Source organism: Cherax quadricarinatus, chromosome 10 (genome assembly GCF_038502225.1).
Source record: "Cherax quadricarinatus isolate ZL_2023a chromosome 10, ASM3850222v1, whole genome shotgun sequence".
Taxonomy (NCBI): domain Eukaryota; kingdom Metazoa; phylum Arthropoda; class Malacostraca; order Decapoda; family Parastacidae; genus Cherax; species Cherax quadricarinatus.
This window is the reverse complement of record NC_091301.1, coordinates 48,961,008-48,985,822: the sequence shown is the minus strand read 5'-3', so window position 1 is coordinate 48,985,822 and position 24,815 is coordinate 48,961,008. Positions and strand designations below refer to the sequence as shown.

The window sequence follows — 24,815 nt, the reverse complement described above, 5'->3', positions numbered from 1 at the left end:
AACCTTACGACACTGGAGGACAGGAGAGATAGGGACGACATGATAACGACTTACAAAATACTGAGAGGAATTGACAAGGTGGACAAAGACAGGATGTTCCAGAGACTGGACACAGCAACGCGGGGACACAGTTGGAAGCTGAAGACACAGATGAATCACAGGGATGTTAGGAAGTATTTCTTCAGCCACAGAGTAATCAGGAAGTGGAATAGTTTAGGAAGCGATGTAGTGGGGGCAGGATCCATACATAGCTTTAAGGAGAGGTACGATAAAGCTCATGGTTCAGGGAGAGTGACCTAGTAGCGACCAGTGAAGAGGCGGGGCCAGTAGCTTGGACTCGACCCCTGCAACCTCAACTAGGTGAGTACAACTAGGTGAGTACACGATGGAAATAAATGGTACAAAATACCGACACAATGGAAATATAAACACATATGCAGTATAATGTGATCCTTTATTGACTACGTTTCGCCCACACAGTGGGCTTTTTCAAGTCACAAACAGAACTACCTGGGGTGGAAGGAACGCGAGTATTTATAGTCAGGTTCAGAGTGCTGAGGTCAGGTGGAGAATGCTGCATCCGATGATGTACCGAGTGCGGTTATAAAGTCTAAAATCTTGGGTAGCTTGGAAAGGAGATTGGACAAGTTTGTGAGCAGACCTTCTACAGTGTTCTTGTGTGGGATAGCGATGAAGAAGCTTCTTGGCAAGTGGTTCAGCTATGTTATAGAAGCCACTATTCTGGTTGAAGTTGTCGGATATAGAAATAAGTGATGATTCCAGGATTCTTCGGTATTGAGTGTTGTCTTCTGTGGCGATAAGTCTTGAGTTTCTGTAGTTTATCAAGTGGTTGTGTGAATTACGGTGTTGTACGCAGGCATTCCTTGTGTCCTCAGACCTGCTTGCGTATTGGTGTTCTGAAATACGTGTTTGGAGGTCCCTTGATGTTTCGCCAACGTATAACTTGTTGCAGTCATTACAAGGGATTATGTATTCCCCTGCAGAGGGTGGAAGCTTGTCCTGTCTATCACTGGTAATGTCCTTGATGGTCGTGGTTGTGGAGGTAGATACTTGAAATGAGGTATTGGAAAAGATGTTGGAAACGTGTTTGGCAATGGAGTTGGTGGGGAGGACTATGTATCTCTTCTCGGCAGTGTCTTCTCTGGGTGTGTTGAAGATGTTTAATGCCCGTCGTCTGCAGTCTCTGATGAAGTGACGAGGATAGTGAAGTTTAGAAAATACTTGTTCAATCATCGTGTATTCTTCTTCAAGAAACTCATTGCTGCAGATTCTGAGTGCACGCAGGAAGAAGCCTATAATTACACCACGTTTGGTTTTGGTGTCGTGGTGAGAGTAAAAGTGGAGGAGATCGTTTTGGTTGGTGGGTTTTCGATAGACTTTAAAACGAAGTTCGTGGTCAGCTTTGCAAAGCAGAACATCAAGGAAAGGTAGAGTGTTGTCGACTTCTTCTTCCTAGGTGAGTACACACACACACACATACACACTCACCCCCCTACACACACACACAGACACACACACACACACACTCACCCCCCCCCCACACACAAGCTATTATATAGCCTTGAGTATACAGTTTGGACCCTCCTGCTTTAATAGAGTAAACTTTGTCTTCCAACAGGGAAGTGTGAGGTTAGAGAGAGGGAAGAGATCAGCTTGTTAAAGAGACTACACAGCAGAGTGGAGAGACTACCTGGTGAGTGATGAAGCTGATTCTTGTTTTCTATCCTTTACAACGACAATATTACAAACCATACCACGTTAAAATGGTATAAAATACTGACAGGTTGTTAGGTAAGACACATATGCAACAGTTAGGTATCCTTATTTCGAAACGTTTCGCCTACACAGTAGGCCTCTTCAGTCGAGTACAGAAAAGTTGATAGAAGCAGAAGAGACTTGAAGACGATGTAATCAGTCCATCATTGAGGTGGTCAGTCCCTAAGTCTGGAGAAGAGCACTGTTTCAGACTATGGAACAATGCTCTTCTCCAGACTGAGGGACTGACCACCTCAAAACTTTAAGGATGATGGACTGATTACATCGTCTTCAAGTCTCTTCTGCTTCTATCAACTTTTCTGTACTCGTCTGAAGAAGCCTACTGTGTAGGCGAAACGTTTCGAAATAAAGATACCTAACTGTTGCATATGTGTCTTACCTAATAACCATACCACGGGAGGGATTTGAACCCGGGGTCAGAGAGTCTCAAAACTCCAGACCGTCGCGTTAGCCACTGGACCAGCTAGCTAGAGACTCTCTGACCGCGGGTTCTAATCCCGCCCGTGGTATGGTTTATCACCTTACCAGTAGCGTAGTGGTAAGATGATGCATGCATTCTGTCTCTGGAGGCGGTACAAGATTCGTAGGGTCGAGTTTTGGCCTGCCGCAGTTTGGTAAATGATATATATATATATATATATATATATATATATATATATATATATATATATAACCACGAACGAGTGGTATTGATCAATAACAACACTGCGCTAGCCAAGGATTCGAACCCATGTTGTACTGGCCTGCCTCATGGTAAGCGAGAGCCACATGACGCTTTAAACCACAGGACCACCCAACCCTACAAGAATGGCACAGCCAGCACACAGCTAGCTGTTGGGCCGCCATCCGAGGGCATACGGAGGTGAGGGAGCTTCTACGCTATTTTCATTAACATCCCTGTTTGGTGTACTAGCCTCACGAGCAGTACTGTTCGTGAAGCTAGTACACCTTGGCTAGCGCAGTGTTGCTATTGATCAATACCACTCGTTCATGGTTACAATAATATATAACTACTGCTCGTGAGGCTAATACACCAAACAGGGGTCAGAATGAAATTAGCTTACAAGCTCCCACACCTCCGTATGCCCTCGGATGGTGGCCCAACAGCTAGCTGTGGGCTGGCTGCGCCATTCTTTTAGAGTTGGGTGGTCCTGTGGTTTTAAAGTGTCATGTGGTTCTCGCTTACCATGAGGCAGGCCAGTACAACATGGGTTCGAATCCTTGGCTAGTGCAGTGTTGTTATTGATATATATATATATATATATATATATATATATATATATATATATATATATATATATATATATATATATATATACATATTTATATATATATATATATATATATATATATATATATATATATATATATATATATATATATATATATATATATATATATATATATACAATAAATTCGCAAGAGCAGGCGAAATATACACAAACACTGATCTCTGGCTGAAGGAGACTCGAACCTACGAACCTTGGAACAAGGTACGCAGTGCTTTACCAATCTTCCCAACTGGACCAATACCTTGGTGTCCAGCTTGCGCTAGACTTTGATCCAAGGCAGCCAGCTTTCAGGGAGAAGGCTTACAGCTTTTCATCTCATCCCCTGCATGCATCAGCCTTACTAGAGATATTAACAATGCAAGGAATTCGCAAGAGCAGGCGAAATATATAAAAACACTGATCTCTGGCCGAAGGAGACTCGAACCTACGAACCTTGGAACAAGGTACGCAGTGCTTTTCCAATCTACCCACACTGGACCAATACCTTGTTGTCCAGCTTGCGCTAGACTTTGATCCAAGGCAGCCAGCTTTCAGGGAGAAGGCTTACAGCTTTTCATCTCATCCCCTTCATGTATCAGCCTTACTAGAGATATTAACAATGCAAGGAATTCGCAAGAGCAGGCGAAATATACACAAACACTGATCTCTGGCTGAAGGAGACTCATACCTACGAACCTTCGAACAAGGTAGGCAGTGCTTTACCAATCTACCCACACTGGACCAATACCTTGGTGTCCAGCTTGCGCTAGACTTTGATCCAAGGCAGCCAGCTCTCAGGGAGAAGGCATACAGCTTTTCATCTCATCCCCTGCATGCATCAGCCTTACTAGAGATACCAACAATGCAAGGAATTCTCAAGAGCAGGCGAAATATACACAAACACTGATCTTTGGCTGAAGGAGACTCGAACCTACGAACCTTGGAACAAGGTACGCAGTGCTTTACCAATCTACCCACACTGGACCAATACCTTGGTGCCCAGCTTGTGCTAGACTTTGATCCAAGGCAGCCAGCTTTCATTGAGAAGGCTTACAGCTTTTCATCTCATCCGCTGCATGCACCAGCCTTGGATCAAAGTCTAGCGCAAGCTGGGCACCAAGGTATTGGTCCAGAGTGGGTAGATTGGTAAAGCACTGCGTACCTTGTTCCAAGGTTCGTTGGTTCGAGTCTCCTTCAGCAAGAGATCATTGTTTGTGTATATTTCACCTGCTCTTGCGAATTCCTTGCATTGTTAATATCTCTAGTAAGGCCGATGCATGCAGGAGATGAGATGAAAAGCTGTAAGCCTTCTCCCTCAAAGCTGGCTGCCTTGGACCAAAGTCTAGCGCAAGCTGGACACCAAGGTATTGATCCAGTGTGGGTAGATTGGTAAAGCACTGCGTACCTTGTTCCAAGGTTCGTAGGTTCGAGTCTCCTTCAGCAAGAGATCATTGTTTGTGTATATTTCGTCAGCTCTTGCGAATTTCTTGCATTGTTAATATCTCTAGTAATGCTGATGCATGCAGGGGATGAGATGAAAAGCTGTAAAGCTGTAAGCCTTCTCCCTGAAAGCTGGCTGCCTTGGATCAAAGTCTAACGCAAGCTGGACTCCAAGGTATTGGTCCAGTGTGGGTAGATTGGTAAAGCACTGCGTACCTTGTTCCAAGGTTCGTAGGTTCGAGTCTCCTTCAGCCAGAGTTCAGTGTTTGTGTATATTTCGCCTGCTGTTGCGAATTCCTTGTATTGTTAATATCTCTAGTAAGGCTGATGCATGCAGGGGATGAGATAAAAAACTGGCTGCCTTGGATCAAAGTCTAGCGCAAGCTGGACACCAAGGTATTCGTCAAGTGTGGGTAGATTGGTAAAGCACTGCGTACCTTGTTCCAAGGATCGTAGGTTCGAGTCTCCTTCAGCCACTGATCAGTGTTTGTGTATATTTCGCCTGCTCTTGCGAATTCCTTGCATTGTTAATATCTCTAGTAAGGCTGATGCATGCAGGGGATGAGATGAAAAGCTGTAAGCCTTCTCCCTGAAAGCTGGCTGCCTTGGATCAAAGTCTAGCGCAAGCTGGACACCAAGGAATTGGTCCTGTGTGGGTAGATTGGTAAAGCACTGCGTACCTCGTTCCAAGGTTCGTAGGTTCGAGTCTCCTTCAGCCAGAGATCAGTGTTTGTGTATATTTCGCCTGCTCTTGCGAATTCCTTGCATTGTTAATATGTCTAGTAAGGCTGATGCATGCAGGGGTTGAGATGAAAAGCTGTAAGCCTTCTTCCTGAAAGCTGGCTGCCTTGGATCAAAGTCTAGCGCAAGCTGGACACCAAGGTATTGGTCCAGTGTGGTTAGATTGGTAAAGCACTGCGTACCTTGTTCCAAGGTTCGTAGGTTCGAGTCTCCTTCAGCCAGAGATCAGTGTTTGTATATATATATATATATATATATATATATATATATATATATATATATATTTATTAACAAATCGGCAGTTTCCCACGAAAGTAGGGTGGCCCAATAAAGAAAAACTTTCATCATCATTCATCATGCTTACACTAAAGTTATAAAACTGTAACACTAAAACGCCTCCTTCAGAATGTACTTCCCATGTCCTGGACGCAACTCCAGTCCGCTGGTTCCCCTGAATCTCTTCATAAATGATACCTTGCTTACACTCCAACAACACGTCAATTCCTAAAAACCATTTGTCTCCATTAGCTTTACTCTTACAAGCTCACGCACGCATGTTGGAAGTCTAAACCTCTTGCACACCTCCTTTACCTCCTCCCTCCAACCTTTCCTAAGCCGACCTCTACACCGCCTTCCTTCCACTACAGATTCATACACTCCCGGAGTCATTCTATTTTCTTCTACTCTCTCTACATGTCTAAAGCACCTCAACAACCCCTCCTCAGGCCTCTGGATAATAGTCTTGGTAATGCCGCACCTCCTCCTAATCTCCAAACTACGGATAGAGAAAGAATAGAGAAATTCCAAGCGCATTCGTGACTACTCACATTTTCAAAGAACTATGAAAGTAAAGCATCAAAGGAAGGTGTATAAAGGGTCTAGCCAACACCTCACTATCAGATCCCACAACAGTTAAACACCTGACTCGCGACTCATAAGAAAGGGAACACTGCAGCAGGCCCGCCGGCCCAACTAGACAGGTCCTTCACACAACCCACCAACAAACTATTCTACCCAAGAAATAAAGAAATTTAAAAAATTATAATTTGTCCAGTGTATTATTTAATTCTTCCCAAATTCTATTAATTATAAATGGATCTAATTTATATAAACCAAAGGAAATATTCATATTATTGTCAAAACTGCTTTTTATGAAACAAGATTCAATTATATTCCTGTCGACCATGGACTTGCTTGATACTACTTTCTCAACTTTTTGAAAATCAATTGGATGGTTAAAATCTCTTACATGAATAAATAGAGCATTGGAATCTTGTCCAGTTCTAATGCTATATTTATGTTGTTTTAATCTTAGTTCGAGATTTTTACCAGTTTGACCGTAATAAACTTTATCGCAAATTTTACAAGGAATCTTATAGACACATCCATCAGCATTTTGGGGGGAATTCTTTATCAAAAGTTTTTTTTTACTGTATCAAGATTTTTGAATACAGTTTTAATATTAAAAGTCTTAAGAAGAGAAGGCATCTCAACCAAGTTTTCATGGAAAGGGAAAACCAACATATTTTTAGTTGAATAAGGCTGGTTGTCCCTTTATGGATTGTAAAAAGTATTTCTAGCAACTTTAATAGATTTATCAATTACATTTCTTGGGTATTTCAAAACATTGCCTATTTCTTAAATTTTGGATATTTCCTCATCTATGAACTCAGGACTACAAATTCGTAAAGCTCTCAAAAACATTGATGAGAAAACAGACAGTTTAACTCTATCTTCATGCGAAGAATAATAGTGGACATAGGAACAGTTATTTGTAGGTTTTCTGTAAATTTTAAATTTGAATTCATTACTACCCTTAATAATTAAAACATCTAGAAAACGCAATGAGTTATTTTCTACAAACTCAACAGTATGAATGGGGTAAGCTATTTAATTTGCCAAGAAAATTGTGTATATCTACATTTTTGGGCATAAGACACAAAATATCATCAACATATCTGAACCATTTAGCTCTATTAGGGAGGACTGTGTTAAGCAGCCTTGTTTCAAAAAATTCCATGTATAGGTTACTAAGAACAGCTGAAAGAGGATTTTCCATTGCCATACCAAACTTTTGAGTGTAAAATTTATCATTAAATACAAATTTTGCATCAACAATGCAAATTTTAATAAGTTTAATGATAGTAGGAACTGGCAATGGTAAATCATAGTTAACGAGTTCTTCAGATAAGAAACTTAATAAATCATCAACAGTAAGTTTCGTAAACAAGGAAGTAACATCAAAACTAACCATGTTAAAATCATTTAAGTCAGTCAAGGAGCTTAATTTATCAACTAAATCTATGTTGTTTTTAACATTAAAGTTAGAAATTTTGCCAACAATAGGGCATAATTTATATGAAACTCACCCTATGGAGCTAATAATTGGTCTGACTGGATTCCCTGGTTTGTGTGTTTTATTAGTCCATACATGTAAGGTAAAGATGGATTAGTGGAAGTAAATTGTTTGACTAATTCATCTTTGCCTTTCATTAAAAGTTTTATTGTTTTATTGAAATTGCTGTTAACGGTTTCTAGGGGATTTTTTCTAAGTTTAGAATAGGTTTCAGTATCATCTAAGAGATTATTCATTTTTTCTTGGTAATCATTTTCTTTCATAATTACTATTGCATTTATTTTGTCTGCTTTAGTAAGGTGCAAATTTTTTATTGTTATTAAGTGTATCATAAGACTTAAAGAATCTTTAAGGGCAATTGGGAATGTTTGGTTTTAATATAGAGCTATATACCATTCCTTTACTAATAATTTCTTCAGGGGATAAATCAGAAAATTTTTCAAAGTTACAAAAGGCTTTTGCAATTTCAACATTATTAAGTTTTTTTGAAATTGCAAAACTTAGGCCAAAACCTAGAGCAGCAGTTGTATTTTTGTCTAAGATTTCATCAGATAAGTTAATTACAAAATTGTTATTAGCATGCTTTGTCCAATCACTGTTTTCAGTTAAAATGTCTAATTTTCTTTGTAGTTTGCTCTTGAGTTCATTACAAATTCTTCTGAGTTTATTATAGCAATGATCCAACATACTGCGTTTTCATTCTGATGGAATGGCCTGATTAAAAGAGTATTTTTTGTTTCTCAATATTTTGAATGCTTCCTTCTCCTGTATTTTAGTTATTTTAATATGTTTCTGAAGAATAATTCTCATAAAATCATCAAAAGGACGATTTCTCATGTCAAGGAGTCTATTGGGTAAAAGAGACTTGGGCAAAACTTGTTCATTTAAACAATTTTTTAAAAAATTAAGTCGAATTTTTAACTTGTGGGACTTGATCAGTGCAGAGGAAAACTGGGAAACAAAAGATATATGATTAGGAAAGCTTATCGAGAACATTCTGAAGAGTCGTGTGGTATCCATTAATGCAATAAGATCACAGTAAACAGGTGATTTCAGAATATGCAAAACAACCACTGTGAAAGAATAGAGAAATTCCAAGTGCTTTCGTGACTTCTCACATTATCAAGGAACTATGAAAGTAAATCATCAAAGGAAGGTATGTAAGGGGTCTAGCCAACACCTCACTATCAGATCCCACAACAGTTAAACACCTGACACGCGACTCATAAGAAAACATATTGAAATAACTAAAATACAGGAGAAGGAAGCATTTAAAATATTGAGAAACAAAAAATACTCTTTTAATCAGGCCATTTCATCCGAATGGAAACACAGTATGTTGGATCATTGCTATAATAAACTCAGAAGAATTTGTAATGAACTCAAAACGAACTACAAAGAAAATTAGACATTTTAATCGAAAATAGTAATTGGACAAAGCATGCTAATAAAAATTTTGTAATTAACTTATCAGATGAAATTTTAGACAAAAATGCAACTGCTGCTCTAGATTTTGGCCTAAGTTTTGCAACTTCAAAAAAAACTTAATAATGTTGAAATTGCAAAAGCCTTTTGTAACTTTGAAAATTTTTCTGATTTATCCCCTGATGAAATTAATATTAGTAAAGGAATGGTATATAGCTCTATGTTAAAACCAAACATTCCCAATTGCCCTCAAAGATTAAGTCTTATGATACACTAAATAACCATAAAAATTTGCGCCTTACTAAAGCAGACAAAATAAATGCAATAGTAATTATGAAAGAAAATGATTACCAAGAAAAAATGAATAATCTCTTAGATGATACTGAAACCTATTCCAAACTTAGAAAAAATCCCCTAGAAACCGTTAACAGCAATTTCAATAAAACAAAACTTCTAATGAAAGGCAATGATGAATTAGTCAAACAATTTACTTCCACTAATCCATCTTTACCTTACATGTATGGACTAATAAAAACACACAAACCAGGGAATCCAGTGAGACCAATTATTAGCTCAATAGGGTGAGTTTCATATAAATGATCCAAATGGCTTTTTGATATTTTGGGCCCTATTGTTGGCAAAATTTCTAACTTTAATGTTAAAAACAACATAGATTTAGTTGATAAATTAAGCTCCTTGACTGACTTAAATAATTTTAACATGGCTAGTTTTGATGTTACTTCCTTGTTTATGAAAGTTTCTGTTGATGATTTATTAAGTTTCTTATCTGAAGAACTCGTTAACTATGATTTACCATTGCCAGTTCTTACTATCATTAAACTTATTAAACTTTGCATTGTTGATGCAAAACTTGTATTTAATGATAAATTTTACACTCAGAAGTTTGGTATTGCAATGGGAAATCCTCTTTCAGCTGTTCTTAGTAACCTATACATGGAATTTTTTGAAACAAGGCTGCTTAACACAATCCTCCCTAATAGAGCTAAATGGTTCAGATATGTTGATGATATTTTGTGTCTTATGCCCAAAAATGTAGATATGCATTATTTCCTTGGCAAATTAAATAGCTTAGCCCATTCTATAAACTTCACTGTTGAGTTTGAAGAAAACTCATTGCCTTTTCTAGATGTTTTAATTACTAAGGGTAGTAATGAATTCAAATTTAAAATGTACAGAAAACCTACAAATAACTGTTCCTATGTCCACTATTATTCTTCGCATGAAGATAGTGTTAAACTGTCTGTTTTCTCATCAATGTTTTTGAGAGCTTTACGAATTTGTAGTCCAGAGTTCATAGATAAGGAAATATCCAAAATTTATGAAATAGGTAATGATTTGAAATACCCAAGAAATGTAATTGATAAATCTTTAAAAGTTGCTAGAATACTTTTTACAATCCAAAAAGGGACAACCAGCCTTATTCAACTAAAAATATGTTGGTTCTCCTTTTCCATGAAAACTTGGTTGATATGCCTTCTCTTCTTAAGACTTTTAATATTAAAGTTGTAATCAAAAATCTTGATACAGTAAAAAAAACTTTCGATAAAGAATTCCCCCCAAAATGCTGATGGATGTGTCTATAAGATTCCTTGTAAAATTTGCGATAAAGTTTATTACGGTCAAACTGGTAAAAATCTCGAACTAAGATTAAAACAACATAAATATAGCATTAGAATTGGACAAGATTCCAATGCTCTATTTATTCATGTAAGAGATTTTAACCATCCAATAGATTTTCAAAAAGTTGAGAAAGTAGTATCAAGCAAGTCCATGGTCGACAGGAATATAATTGAATCTTGTTTCATAAAAAGCAGTTTTGACAATAATATGAATATTTCCTTTGGTTTATATAAATTAGATCCCTTTATAATTATTAGAATTTGGGAAGAATTTAATAATACACTGGACAAATTAAAATTTTTAAAATTTCTTATTTCTTGGGTAGAATAGTTTGTTGGTGGGTTGTGTGAAGGACCTGTCCAGTTGGGCCGGCAGGCCAGCTGCAGTGTTCCCTTTCTTATGAGTCGCGCATCAGGTGTTTAACTGTTGTGGGATCTGATAGTGAGGTGTAGGCTAGACCCCTTATATACCTTCCTTTGATGCTTTACAATCATAGTTCCTTGATAATGTGAGTAGTCACGAAACTCTTGGAATTTCTCTATTCTTTCACAGTGGTTGTTTTGCTTATTCTGAAATCACCTGTTTACTGTGATCTTATTGTAAATATATATATATATATATATATATATATATATATATATATATATATATATATATATATATATATATATATATATATATATATATATATATATGCAAAACAACCACTCTGAAAGAATAGAGAAATTCCAAGCGCTTTCGTGACTACTCACATTATCAAGGAACTATGAAAGTGAAGCATCCAAGGAAGCTATATAAGGGGTCGGCCAGCACCTCACTATCAGATCCCACAACGGTTAACCACGTGACGCGCGGCGAGCCAACTTGGATAGGTCCTTTGCAAAACTCACCCCCAAGCTATTTATTTGTCCAGTGTATTATTAAATTCTACCCAAATTCTATTAATTATAAATGGATCTAAATTATATAAACCAAAGGAAATATTCATATTATTGTCAAAACTGCTTTTTATGAAACAAGATTCAATTATATTCCTGTCGACCATGGACTTGCTTGATACTACTTTCTCAACTTTTTGAAAATCAATTGGATGGTTAAAATCTCTTACATGAATAAATAGAGCATTGAAATCTTGTCCAGTTCTAATGCTATATTTATGTTGTTTTAATCTTAGTTCGAGATTTTTACCAGTTTGACCGTAATAAACTTTATCGCAAATTTTACAAGGAATCTTATAGACACATCCATCAGCATTTTGGGGGGAATTCTTAATCAAAAGTTTTTTTACTGTATCAAGATTTTTGAATACAACTTTAATATTAAAAGTCTTAAGAAGAGAAGGCATATCAACCAAGTTTTCATGGTAAGGGAGAACCAACATATTTTTAGTTGAATAAGGCTGGTTGCCCTTTTTTGGATTATAAAAAGTGTTCCTAGCAACTTTAAAAGATTTATCAATTACATTTCTTGGGTATTTTAAATCATTACCTATTTCATAAATTTTGGATATTTCCTCATCTATGAACTCAGGACTACAAATTCGTAAAGCTCTCAAAAACATTGATGAGAAAACAGACAGTTTGACTCTATCTTGATGCGAGGAATAATAGTGGACATAGGAACAGTTGTTTGTAGGTTTTCTGTAAATTTTAAATTTGAATTCATTATTACCCTTAATAATTAAAACATCTAGAAAAGGCAATGAGTTATTTTCTTCAAACTCAACAGTAAAGTTATAGAATGGGCTAAGCTATTTAATTTTCCAAGAAAATGGTGTATATCTACATTTTTGGGCATAAGACACAAAATATCATCAACATATCTGAACCATTTAGCTCTATTAGGGAGAACAGATATGTTGATGATATTTTGTGTCTTATGCCCAAAAATGTAGATATACACCATTTTCTTGGAAAATTAAATAGCTTTGCCCATTCTATAAACTTTACTGTTGAGTTTGAAGAAAATAACTCATTGCCTTTTCTAGATGTTTTAATTATTAAGGGTAATAATGAATTCAAATTTAAAATTTACAGAAAACCTACAAACAACTGTTCCTATGTCCACTATTATTCCTCGCATCAAGATAGAGTCAAACTGTCTGTTTTCTCATCAATGTTTTTGAGAGCTTTACGAATTTGTAGTCCTGAGTTCATAGATGAGGAAATATCCAAAATTTATGAAATAGGTAATGATTTAAAATACCCAAGAAATGTAATTGATAAATCTTTTAAAGTTGCTAGGAACACTTTTTATAATCCAAAAAAGGGCAACCAGCCTTATTCAACTAAAAATATGTTGGTTCTCCCTTACCATGAAAACTTGGTTGATATGCCTTCTCTTCTTAAGACTTTTAATATTAAAGTTGTATTCAAAAATCTTGATACAGTAAAAAGACTTTTGATTAAGAATTCCCCCCAAAATGCTGATGGATGTGTCTATAAGATTCCTTGTAAAATTTGCGATAAAGTTTATTACGGTCAAACTGGTAAAAATCTCGAACTAAGATTAAAACAACATAAATATAGCATTAGAACTGGACAAGATTCCAATGCTCTATTTATTCATGTAAGAGATTTTAACCATCCAATTGATTTTCAAAAAGTTGAGAAAGTAGTATCAAGCAAGTCCATGGTCGACAGGAATATAATTGAATCTTGTTTCATAAAAAGCAGTTTTGACAATAATATGAATATTTCCTTTGGTTTATATAAATTAGATCCATTTATAATTAATAGAATTTGGGTAGAATTTAATAATACACTGGACAAATAAATAGCTTGGGGGTGAGTTTTGCAAAGGACCTATCCAAGTTGGCTCGCCGCGCGTCACGTGTTTAACCGTTGTGGGAACTGATAGTGAGGTGCAGGCCGACCCCTTATATAGCTTCCTTGGATGCTTCACTTTCATAGTTCCTTGATAATGTGAGTAGTCACGAAAGCGCTTGGAATTTCTCTATTCTTTCAGAGTGGTTGTTTTGCATATTTTGAAATCACCTGTTTACTGTGATCTTATTGCATATATATATATATATATATATATATATATATATATATATATATATATATATATATATATATATATATATATATATATATATATATATATATATATTATTTTTTTTTATTAACACACTGGTCGATTCCCACAAAGGCAGGGTGGCCCGAAAAAGAAAAACTTTCACCATCATTCACTCCATCACTGTCTTGCCAGAAGGGTGCTTTACACTTCAGTTTTTAAACTGCAACATTAACACCCGTCCTTCAGAGTGCAGGCACCGTACTTCCCATCTCCAGGTCTCAAGTCCGGCCTGCCGGTTTCCCTGAATCCCTTCATAAATGTTACTTTGCTCACACTCCAACAGCACGTCAAGTATTAAAAACCAATTGTCTCCATTCACTCCTATCAAACACGCTCACGCATGCCTGCTGGAAGTCCAAGCCCCTCGCACACAAAACCTCCTTTAACCCCTCCCTCCATCCTTTCCTAGGCCGACCCCTACCCCGCCTTCCTTCCACTGCAGACTGATACACTCTTGAAGTCATTCTGATTCGCTCCATTCTCCCTACATGTCCGAACCACCTCAACAACCCTTCCTCAGCCCTCTGGACAACAGTTTTGGTAATCCTGCACCTCCTCCTAACTTCCAAACTACGAATTCTCTGCATTGTCTTCACACCACACATTGCCCTCAGACATGACATCTTCACTGCCTCCAGCCTTCTCCTCGCTGCAACATTCATCACCCATGCTTCACACCCATATAAGAGCGTTGGTAAAACTATACTCTCATACATTCCCCTCTTTGCCTCCAAGGACAAAGTTCTTTGTCTCCACAGACTCCTAAGTGCACCACTCACCCTTTTCCCCTCATCAATTCTATGATTCACCTCATCTTTCATAGACCCATCCGCTGACACATCCACTCCCAAATATCTGAATACATTCACCTCCTCCATACTCTCCCTCCAATCTGATATCCAATCTTTCATCACCTAATCTTTTTGTTATCCTCATAACCTTACTCTTTCCTGTATTCACTTTTAATTTTCTTCTTTTGCATACCCTACCAAATTCATCCACCAACCTCTGCAACTTCTCTTCAAAATCTCCCAAGAGCACAGTGTCATCAGCAAAGAGCAACTATTACAACTCCCACTTTATGTGTGATTCTTTATCTTTTAACTCCACGCCTCTTGCCAAGACCCTCGCATTTACTTCTCTTACAACCCCATCTATAAATATATTAAACAACCACGGTGACATCACACATCCTTTTCTAAGGCCTACTTTTACTGGGAAATAATCTCCCTCTTTCCTACATACTCTAACTTGAGCCTCACTATCCTAGTAAAAACTCTTCACTGCTTTCAGTAACCTACCTCCTACACTATACACCTGCAACATCTGCCACATTACACCCCTATCCACTCTGTCATATGCCTTTTCCAAATCCATAAATGCCACAAAAATCTCTTTAGCCTTATCTGAATATTGTTCACTTATATGTTTCACTGTAAACACCTGGTCCACACACCCCCTACCTTTCCTAAAGTCTCCTTGTTCATCTGCTATCCTATTCTCCATCTTACTCTTAATTCTTTCAATAAAAACTCTACCATACACTTTACCAGGTATGCTCAACAGACTTATCCCCCTATAATTTTTGCACTCTCTCTTGTCCCCTTTGCCTTTATACAAAGGAACTATGCATGCTCTCTGCCAATCCCTAGGTACCTTACCCTCTTCCATACATTTATTAATTAATTGCACCAACCACTCCAAAACTATATCCCCACCTGCTTTTAATATTTCTATCTTCATCCCAACAATCCCGGCTGCCTTACCCCCGTTCATTTTACCTACTGCCTCACTAACTTCCCTCACACTCACAACTGGCTCTTCCTCACTCCTACAAGATGTTATTCCTCCTTGCCCTAAACACGAAATCACAGCTTCTCTATCTTCATCAACATTTAACAATTCCTCAAAATATTCCCTACATCTTCCAAGTACCTCTAACTCTTCATTTAATAACTCTCCTCTCCTATTTTTAACTGGCAAATCCATTTGTTCTCTAAGCTTTCTTAACTTGTTAATCTCACTCCAAAACTTTTTCTTATTTTCAACAAAATTTGTTGATTACATCTCATCCTCTCTCTCATTTGCTCTCTTTTTACATTGCTTCACCACTCTCTCTTTTTCTCCATATACTCTTCCCTCCTTGCATCACTTCTACTTTGTAAAAACTTCTCATATTCTAACTTTTTCTCCCTTTACATTATTGTTACGCAAAAATGAGGGATAGCTGGGGGCTTGAGCCTGGTCTAAGGGTAAAGGTAAAAGTTACACACATCTCAAGCCCTAACCGGCCACCCCGGGCTATCCCAGCCAAAACAGAAAGCGCTAAACCAGTATGTGTTACTTCAATGGGTTGGTTAACAGAGGGTTAGGCAAAAATCCGAATTAGGAAAATATATCTATTTAATCACCATAACATAACATAACAGAAAAACCTTAATTCTAAACGCCCAAATGAGGGTACACACCGCAGCTGGCTGGAGGTTCAGCCACCATAACACTAGGCTTCGTCAGCGTCAGGCCGTCATTACACTACAAACCTCATTTCTTACTTCATCACTCATCCCACACCACCCTGACCATGTCAGAGCCTGGGTAAACATACAGGTAAGCCATATGAAAGCCTATGGCTTGAGTTGGATAAACAAAATGAGTGTACAACTACAAACTTATCTTAAATACACAGCATCTCCGACGCCAGCCTCTACACACCCTGCTAATGTCACGTGACTCCCTCAAACCACCTTACTCCGCATACCCAAACATCCTTGGAAAATAAATCATTTACAGAATTTCTTTATAATTACAGTTAGAGTACTTTACAGTACCTCCAAATGCACATTATAAATTATAAAATTATTCTTTACAACTATAATATTCATATTATTATGGCACACTTCTCCACTATATGTACATTACGATGTCATGCAGAACCCTGCATAACACCCCCACCCCCAGACCATAGGTCTCACTCTGCTAGCGGGGTCCCTACGGACACCGCTAGACAAAAAGAAAAAAAAAAAGAAAATAAGCCCCACATTAAGGTCTGAGGCAACTGGGAAAATGATAACTGAGGAATGACCACCATACAATCACGGTCTTTTGGTACTACAAATATGCCATATTTACAAACTGAGGTACTAGATTGCAGACATATGAAACTCGTCGAACATAAAAGTGATCAAGTTCTATGCCCTACGAGCTCACAGTCACACTCTTTGACAGCTGTTTTAGGAAAAGGCACCATTACAACACAGCACTGGCCAGGCGCTGGCTTTGATGCATTTTACCTAAATTACATCAAGCAAACTTATAAACGAGCAAGTAAACTTTGTACAAAAGTGCTCCTGAGGAATGCCGTTTTATGAAGTAACACCAAAGTTCAGTATGTTGCAAGGCAGACCAAACTGTAGGTGCCACCAAAAAAAACTTTTAAACAGTAAGTACATTTTCCAGGAGTTTAAAGAAAAGAAAAACATATGTTACATGTTAAATTCTACGGAGAAAACAACATCACATTATCACTCCCATCTCACAGCAATCTTTAGTAAACAAAACTGGTTCCCCATGACACACCTCTGCGAGAATCAGGAGAGCACAGGAGAGGGGAAAATATCAGGCCCCCAAAAACAACGGGTGGATAGGCACATAAATCTTGTTGGTGGGACTGCGGCCGTAAAACCCTGGAGTCATCACTGAAGACCCCCAAAAGGTGGACCTCCCAGGCCGTCACCTACATATCATTCCAAGGACCCTGGAGTCACCCCAGTGGTGATCCAAAAAGGAAAAATTGAAAAAGAGTCCTGGAGAACCAAAACACCTCGGATCAAAAGACATGACCCAAACAGTGGAGGGCATCACCGCCAGCCCCACATTCACTAAAACGTTAGGTCCAACAGTCCCTATACTAACATAAAACTGAGGCGAGGCATTCCAGCCAACATCTAAAAAAACGTAGCATACCTTACCTAGGCATGGCCTTTGATGTGACTACCCCCCTAAATACACACACACTAGGGAATCCTGATACCTCCAGCTCCAGCTCAACCTGCCCTTCTCCTTTGGGTGGTCCAGAGTTCCATCTACTCGTCTACCGCAAATCACTGCAAAATAAGAATAGATAAGTGATCTATACACTACATTGTGCACTTTAAACACTAGACAAGGCATCAGCAACCACATTCTCCGCTCCCTTCACATAATGAATCACCAGATTAAGAGGTTGGAGATACAAGGCCCACCTCGTAAGTCTCTGATTGTGGTTCCTCATTAAGTGAAGGAAACGTAAGGGATTATGGTCACTATTCACAGTTATAGGGTGAACTGATGATGATAAATACACCTCAAAATGTTGCACTGCTAACACTAAAGCAAGAGCCTCCTTTTCTATGGTGGCATAGTGCTGCTGGTGTTTCTTCAGTTTTGCCGAAAAGTAGCTGACTGGCAACAATTGTCCCTCCACTTCTTGCAGTAGTACAGCCCCAACACCAGTATCACTGACATCTACTTGTAGAGAAAATGGCAATGTGAAATTAGGACTAGCCAGCACAGGAGCACTTGTAAGCAAAGCTTTTACATGTTCAAATGCCCTCTGACACTTCATATCCCACACAAATGTACACTTGGGGCTAGTCAGGTCAGTGAGTGGAGAGATCACCTTTGACAAATTTGGACAGAACTTTCTATAAAATGTTACCATGCCCACAAAACACATAACCTCCTTCCGGGTCTTTGGTACAGGATAATTATCTATAGCCTCCACCTTGGCATTCACTGGGGCCACCTTCCCCTGGCCAATAACATGTCCTAGAAAAGTTACCTGGGCTTGCCCGAAAACACTCTTTGCCAAATTAACTGTGAGCTGAGCACCAGCGAGCCTAGAGAAAAGCTCTCTAAGCTGCCTTACATGCTCTGACCAACAGTCGCTAAAAATAACCAGGTCATCAATATAACACCTCACGCCCTTTAGGCCACGTATAACCTCCTGCATTCTGCGTTGAAAACAGGAGGGTGCATTACGAAGCCCAAAGGGGAGAACTTTGTACTGAAAAAGCCCATCCGGCGTTACAAAAGCAGAGATGTCACTGGCACATGGGGTTAAAGGTATCTGGTAATAACCCTTCAACAGGTCTAACTTACTTACATATTTAGCTCCCCCCACTGCATCAATGACATCATCCATTCTAGGAAGAGGAAAACAATCAGCCTTACTTATTAAATTAACCTTACGGTAGTCAGTGCACATCCTCATGGTGCCATCTGTTTTGGGAACCATCAGACAGGGGGATGCCCACTCACTCTCGCTTGGTATTATTAAATCATTGTCAAGTAAAAATTTCACCTCCTTCTCCATACTTTTTCTCTTTTGTGGGTTCATTCTATAAGGGACCTGCCGAATTGGTTCAGCTTCCCTTACATCTATATCATGGGGCTTTAGCTTGCTTACACGAGGGATATCCCCAAACAAATCCTCAAAATTCCAGAGAAGCTGAACCATCTCAGCAACCCTTTCCTTACTAAGACCTAACATACATTGTGAAGGATCTTTTAACAATGCCCTGTTACTAAGGTGTACATCTGTGGCCCCCTGTGCATCAGTGTCCACCCCTGGGTCACCTACTATATTTACACATGCCACACCTCTTTGGTGGTACCTTTTCAGCCTGTTTATATGTACCACCCGTTCAGACTTCTGTCGCCCAGGTGTGTGAATTCTGTAATTTTGATCCGTGACCTTTTCCACGACCTTGTACGGCCCACTGAACTTTGCTTTTAAGGCATTACCAGGCACCGGCTCCAATGCTAGTACCTCCTCTCCTACTTCATAGGTACGAGGCACGGCCTTGCGGTCAGATTGTTTCTTCATCTTGGTTTGGCTGATGTGCGGGTTCGCAGCCGCCAGATGCTTCATGTGAGCCAAGCTGTCTCTGAAAGCGAGAAAATCCTCCGAGGGGGCAGCCTCACAATCTTCACCAAGCCAGTAATCCTTCAAAATCATCAGTGGTCCCCGTACCTGGTGACCATAGATCAGTTCGAAGGGACTATAGCGTAATGAATCCTGAGTTCTGTCTCGCACGGCAAATAAAAGGAGGGGGATACCCTCATCCCAGTCCTTCTGGTACTGGGCACAATAAGCCCACAGCATAGTTTTGAGAGACTGGTGAAACCGCTCCACAACCCCTTGACTCTCTGGGTGATAGGCAGTGGAGGTCTTCATTTTAATATTAAACTCCCCCAAAACTGTGCGAAAATGTTTAGATGTAAAATTTGACCCCTGATCTGTTTGAATTTCCTTAGGGATCCCGACCTGCGTAAAAAATTTCACCAGTGCTCTCAAGACCACGCGTGTTGTAATCTTACGTAGTGGAATGGCCTCCGGAAACCTGGTAGAGGAACAAATAATAGTAAGTACTGGTTTCCCATCTTGGTCCTGGGTAGCGGCCCCACACAATCCACCACCAGCCTGCTAAAAGGTTCTCCGGCGACTGTTATAGGGTTAAGAGGGGCAGGTTTAATTCCCTGATTAGGTTTTCCTACCCTTTGGCAAACTGGGCATGATTCTACATACTTACCCACTGATTCCCATACCTGGGGCCAGTAAAAATGTTTAGAAATCTTGCCCATAGTCTTTTTAACACCTAAATGTCCTCCCATGGGAACATCGTGGGCCAAACACAAAACCTGATACCTAAATGGTTCCGGCACCACCACTTGGTAGAGTGCCTGCCGTGCTCCATCATTAGATGTCGCATCCGATAAGGTCTTTCGCATTAAAATACCGTCTGCAAAAAAGAAACATTTAGTTAGTTGAGAGGCCTCTTCCTCGGTAACAGCAGATGACCGAATAGCTTTTAGGGTGTCGTCACACCCCTGGGCCTCGATCAGCTGCTCTCGAGTAGGAGTCGCCCCCCCCTATACCAGCTCCAAGACCCCCACTCAAACAGGGTCTTGCCTGGGATGGTTCATCACAACCCCGAGCCAACTGCAGGCTAGGCTCGAGGAATAGATTTCCCAAACCCAAATCATCCCCAGGATCTAACGAGTCACAGAGAGAGACTGCCCTCTTATCTTTTGACATTTTCCTGGTTACTGCACACAACGGAAATAACTCGGGCAATGTAGCCCTAGCTTTTTCCTCCCAACTCTGTGAGGCTGGGTCCCTCCAAACCAGAGGTTCCTCACTTTCAAAACAACCCATGACATTATTGCCTAAGAGTAGGTCAACCCCTGCACAAGGTATATCCTCTGTGATACCTACAGCTAAGTAACCACACTGGTATGCAGACCCAACCCATAACCTGTGCACTGGAGTCTTGACAGGGCATCCTGTAATTCCTTTGAGCAAAACGTCCAACCCAGTGTATGTGTCATCCGACACTGGCAGTATGCCCCTACGAAGCAAAGTGTATGTGCTACCAGTGTCCCTCAAAGACATAACACCTGTTACCCTACCTTCATTTTAGTGTAAGGTCACGGTGGACTTGCTTGTAAAGACCTTCATCCGAGGGTCCAAACCTGTTGAGTTACCTGACATACCCGGAGGTGGTGCTTCAATATTAGCTACCGTGTGGGTACCTGGTGTATCTACCTTAGAAACTCCAGCAAGCGCCTGATCTCTACGCATCTTCTTGCAATACGGCTGCAGATGGCCCTGTTTATGACAATAAGTACAGTAATATGGTTTAAAGGCCCCCTGCCCTTTTGACCTAGGTTGGATCCCTTGGTTCTGGGGAACTGGGCTCGTCCCACCTGTTCCTTGTAGTCCTGGACCTGGGACAGCTGACTTAAAACCTCCTCGAGTGGGTACTGGAAAATTAGGGTTTTTAAAACTCTTGTGGTTATTAGGCTGATAAATGGGTGGCTTAAACTTCTGAAATTTCTTATTCCTATTTGTGGGTGGAGAAAACTTACCATTATTAGTATGTGGGGTGTGGTAACTACTACCAAATTTTTGGTTAGCTAAAAATCTGTCACCCAGCTCTAAGGCATTATTAAAATCATCAAGATCCTTCTCCTCAAGATATGCCTTAAGGTCAGAAGGAACATTTCGCAAAAGATCCTCTAACAAAATTAAGGTAATTACACCTTCATAATTGCCTACCACCCCCTTTGAGCGACACCACCTATTTAGAAGTGACATCTTCTCCTTACCATATTCCACCAAAGACTGCCCTGACTAAAACTTAAGTCCTCTGAATTTGTGCCTGTACCTTTCCGTCAACATTTGATAAGCCAGTAAAACTACCTCTTTTAGCTTATGATAATCAGAAAAGGCAGATCCTTCTAAAGAACTAATGGCCTGTAACCCTTTACCAACTAATTGGGTTCTTGCTAATGTCGCCCATTCCTTTTCCGGCCAAACTTGGGATTTGGCCGTACTTTCAAATAACAGAAAAAACAGGTCTGGGTCTTTCTCTAGGAATTTGGGCACAAATTTTATGGCTTTATCCAAATGAAAAACATCTACTCTTGTGTCTGTGGCTGGGTGAGACGCAAGCTGCCTCTCTTTAGCTCTTTCTTGAGCCCTAAGCTCCTCTAAGGCTCTCTGTTCCTGGATCTTTGTGCGCTCAATCCTTAACCGTTCCTTTTCTTCTGCTACCAGGGCTAATTTCATTTGTAAAATTACTACTTCCTTAACCAGGTCCCTATCATGGGGATTTGATTCAATGTCACCTTCCAAATGCATGTCATCCTCAGAATTTTTACCAGTGTCAGCCATTTTGGGAAATAATAGCACCAAATCTTACTACCAGCCACAGAACTTACTGATATAAAATAATAAAGCACACAGCAAGGTACATATACTGAAGTAGTATATTCACAAGGAGTTGTCATTTGACTCCCCCAAATTAAACAGGAATGCACACAAGAAAATCCTGGCAGAAAAAAAAAAATAAGAGCTACTGCACTTGCAAAGGTAAATTATTTCCAGAAATTTAGGTGAGCATAACGCCCTAAAAATCAGCAAGATTGTACCTGCAAGGGTAAATTATGCACAAAATATCAAGTAGTAATAACACCCTAAAAATCAACAATATGGTACAGAAAGGTAAATGATTTATAGAGTATTAATTAATAATAACACCCTAAAACCAACAATATTATACAGAATGGTAAATTATTCACAGGGTATTAATTAATAATAACACCCTAAAAACTAGCAATATTATACAGAAAGGTAAATTATTCACAGGGCATTAATTAATAATAACACCCTAAAAACTAGCAATGTTGCACACAAAAGTAAATTATTCACAGGGTATTAATTAATAATAACACCCTAAAAACTAGCAATGTTGCACAGAAAAGTAAATTATTCACAGGGTATTAATTAATAATAACACCCTAAAAACCAGCTATGTTGCACACAAAAGTAAATTATTCACAGGGTATTAATTAATAATAACACCCTAAAAACCAGCAATATTGCAAACAAAGGTAAATTATTATTTTAGTGTGAGTGTTATAGTGAATGCTTCCTCTGACCAACCCAGTAAAGAATGATTATTGACTTTCCAGGTTGCAAACTTGAATTACCACATAAAATTTGATAATTCTCCCATATACAGGCCCCCATGTTACGCAAAAATGTGGGATAGCTGGGGGCTTGAGCCTGGTCTAAGGGTAAAGGTAAAAGTTACACACATCTCAAGCCCAAACCGGCCACCCCGGGCTATCCCAGTCAAAACAGAAAGCGCTAAACCAGTATGTGTTACTTCAATGGGTTGGTTAACAGAGGGTTAGGCAAAAATCCCAATTAGCAAAATATATCTATTTAATCACCATAACATAACATAACAGAAAAACCTTAATTCTAAACGCCCAAATGAGGGTACACACCGCAGCTGGCTGGAGGTTCAGCCACCATAACACTAGGCTTCGTCAGCGTCAGGCCGTCATTACACTACAAACCTCATTTCTTACTTCATCACTCATCCCACACCACCCTGACCATGTCAGAGCCTGGGTAAACATACAGGTAAGCCATATGAAAGCCTATGGCTTGAGTTGGATAAGCAAAATGAGTGTACAACTACAAACTTATCTTAAATACACAGCATCTCCGGCGCCAGCCTCTACACACCCTGCTAACGTCACGTGACTCCCTCAAACCATCTTACTCCGCGTACCCAAACATCCTTGGAAAATAAATCATTAACAGAATTTCTTTATAATTACAGTTAGAGTACTTTACAGTACCCCCAAATGCACATTATAAATTATAAAATTATTCTTTACAACTATAATATTCATATTATTATGGCACACTTCTCCACTATATGTACATTACGATGTCATGCAGAACCCTGCATAACAATTATCATTCCACCAATCGCTCCTCTTCCCTCTCGCACCCACTTTCCTGTAACCACAAACTTCTGCTGAACACTCTAACACTACATTTTTAAACCTACCCCATACCTCTTCGACCCCATTGCCTATGCTCTCATTAGCCCATCTATCCTCCAATAGCTGTTTATATCTTACCCTAACTGCCTCCTCTTTTAGTTTGTAAACTTTCACCTCTCTCTTCCCTGATGCTTCTATTCTCCTTGCATCCCATCTACCTTTTACTCTCAGTGTAGCTACAACTAAGAACTGATCTGATATATCTGTGGCCCCTCTATAAACATGTACATCCTGAAGTCTACTCAACAGTCTTTTATCTACCAATACATAACCCAACAAACTACTGTCATTTCGCCCTACATCATATCTTGTATACTTATTTATCCTCTTTTTCTTAAAATATGTATTACCTATAACTAAACCCCTTTCTATACAAAGTTCAATCAAAGGGCTCCCATTATCATTTACACCTGGCACCCCAAACTTACCTACCACACCCTCTCTAAAAGTTTCTCCTACTTTAGCATTCAGGTCCCCTACCACAATTACTCTCACTTGGTTCAAAGGTTCCTATACATTCATTTAACATCTCCCAAAATCTCTCTCCTCTACATTTCTCTCTTCCCCAGGTGCATACACGCTTATTATGACCCACTTTTCGCATGAAACCTTTGCTTTAATCCACATTATCCTTGAATTTACTCATTCATATT

The 24,815-nt window shown here is 39.2% G+C and overlaps 1 protein-coding gene across 1 annotated transcript in view; it reads left to right on the top strand.

The window, feature by feature from the left end:
• LOC128687824 (sialate:O-sulfotransferase 1-like) overlaps nucleotides 1–24,815 on the top strand; it is a 272,949-nt gene that overhangs the window by 108,515 nt on the left and 139,619 nt on the right. The window contains exon 4 of the mRNA XM_070083814.1: nucleotides 1,640–1,714. Within this exon, the coding sequence (XP_069939915.1) occupies nucleotides 1,640–1,714 (75 nt within the window). The remainder of the gene's footprint in view (nucleotides 1–1,639; nucleotides 1,715–24,815) is intronic.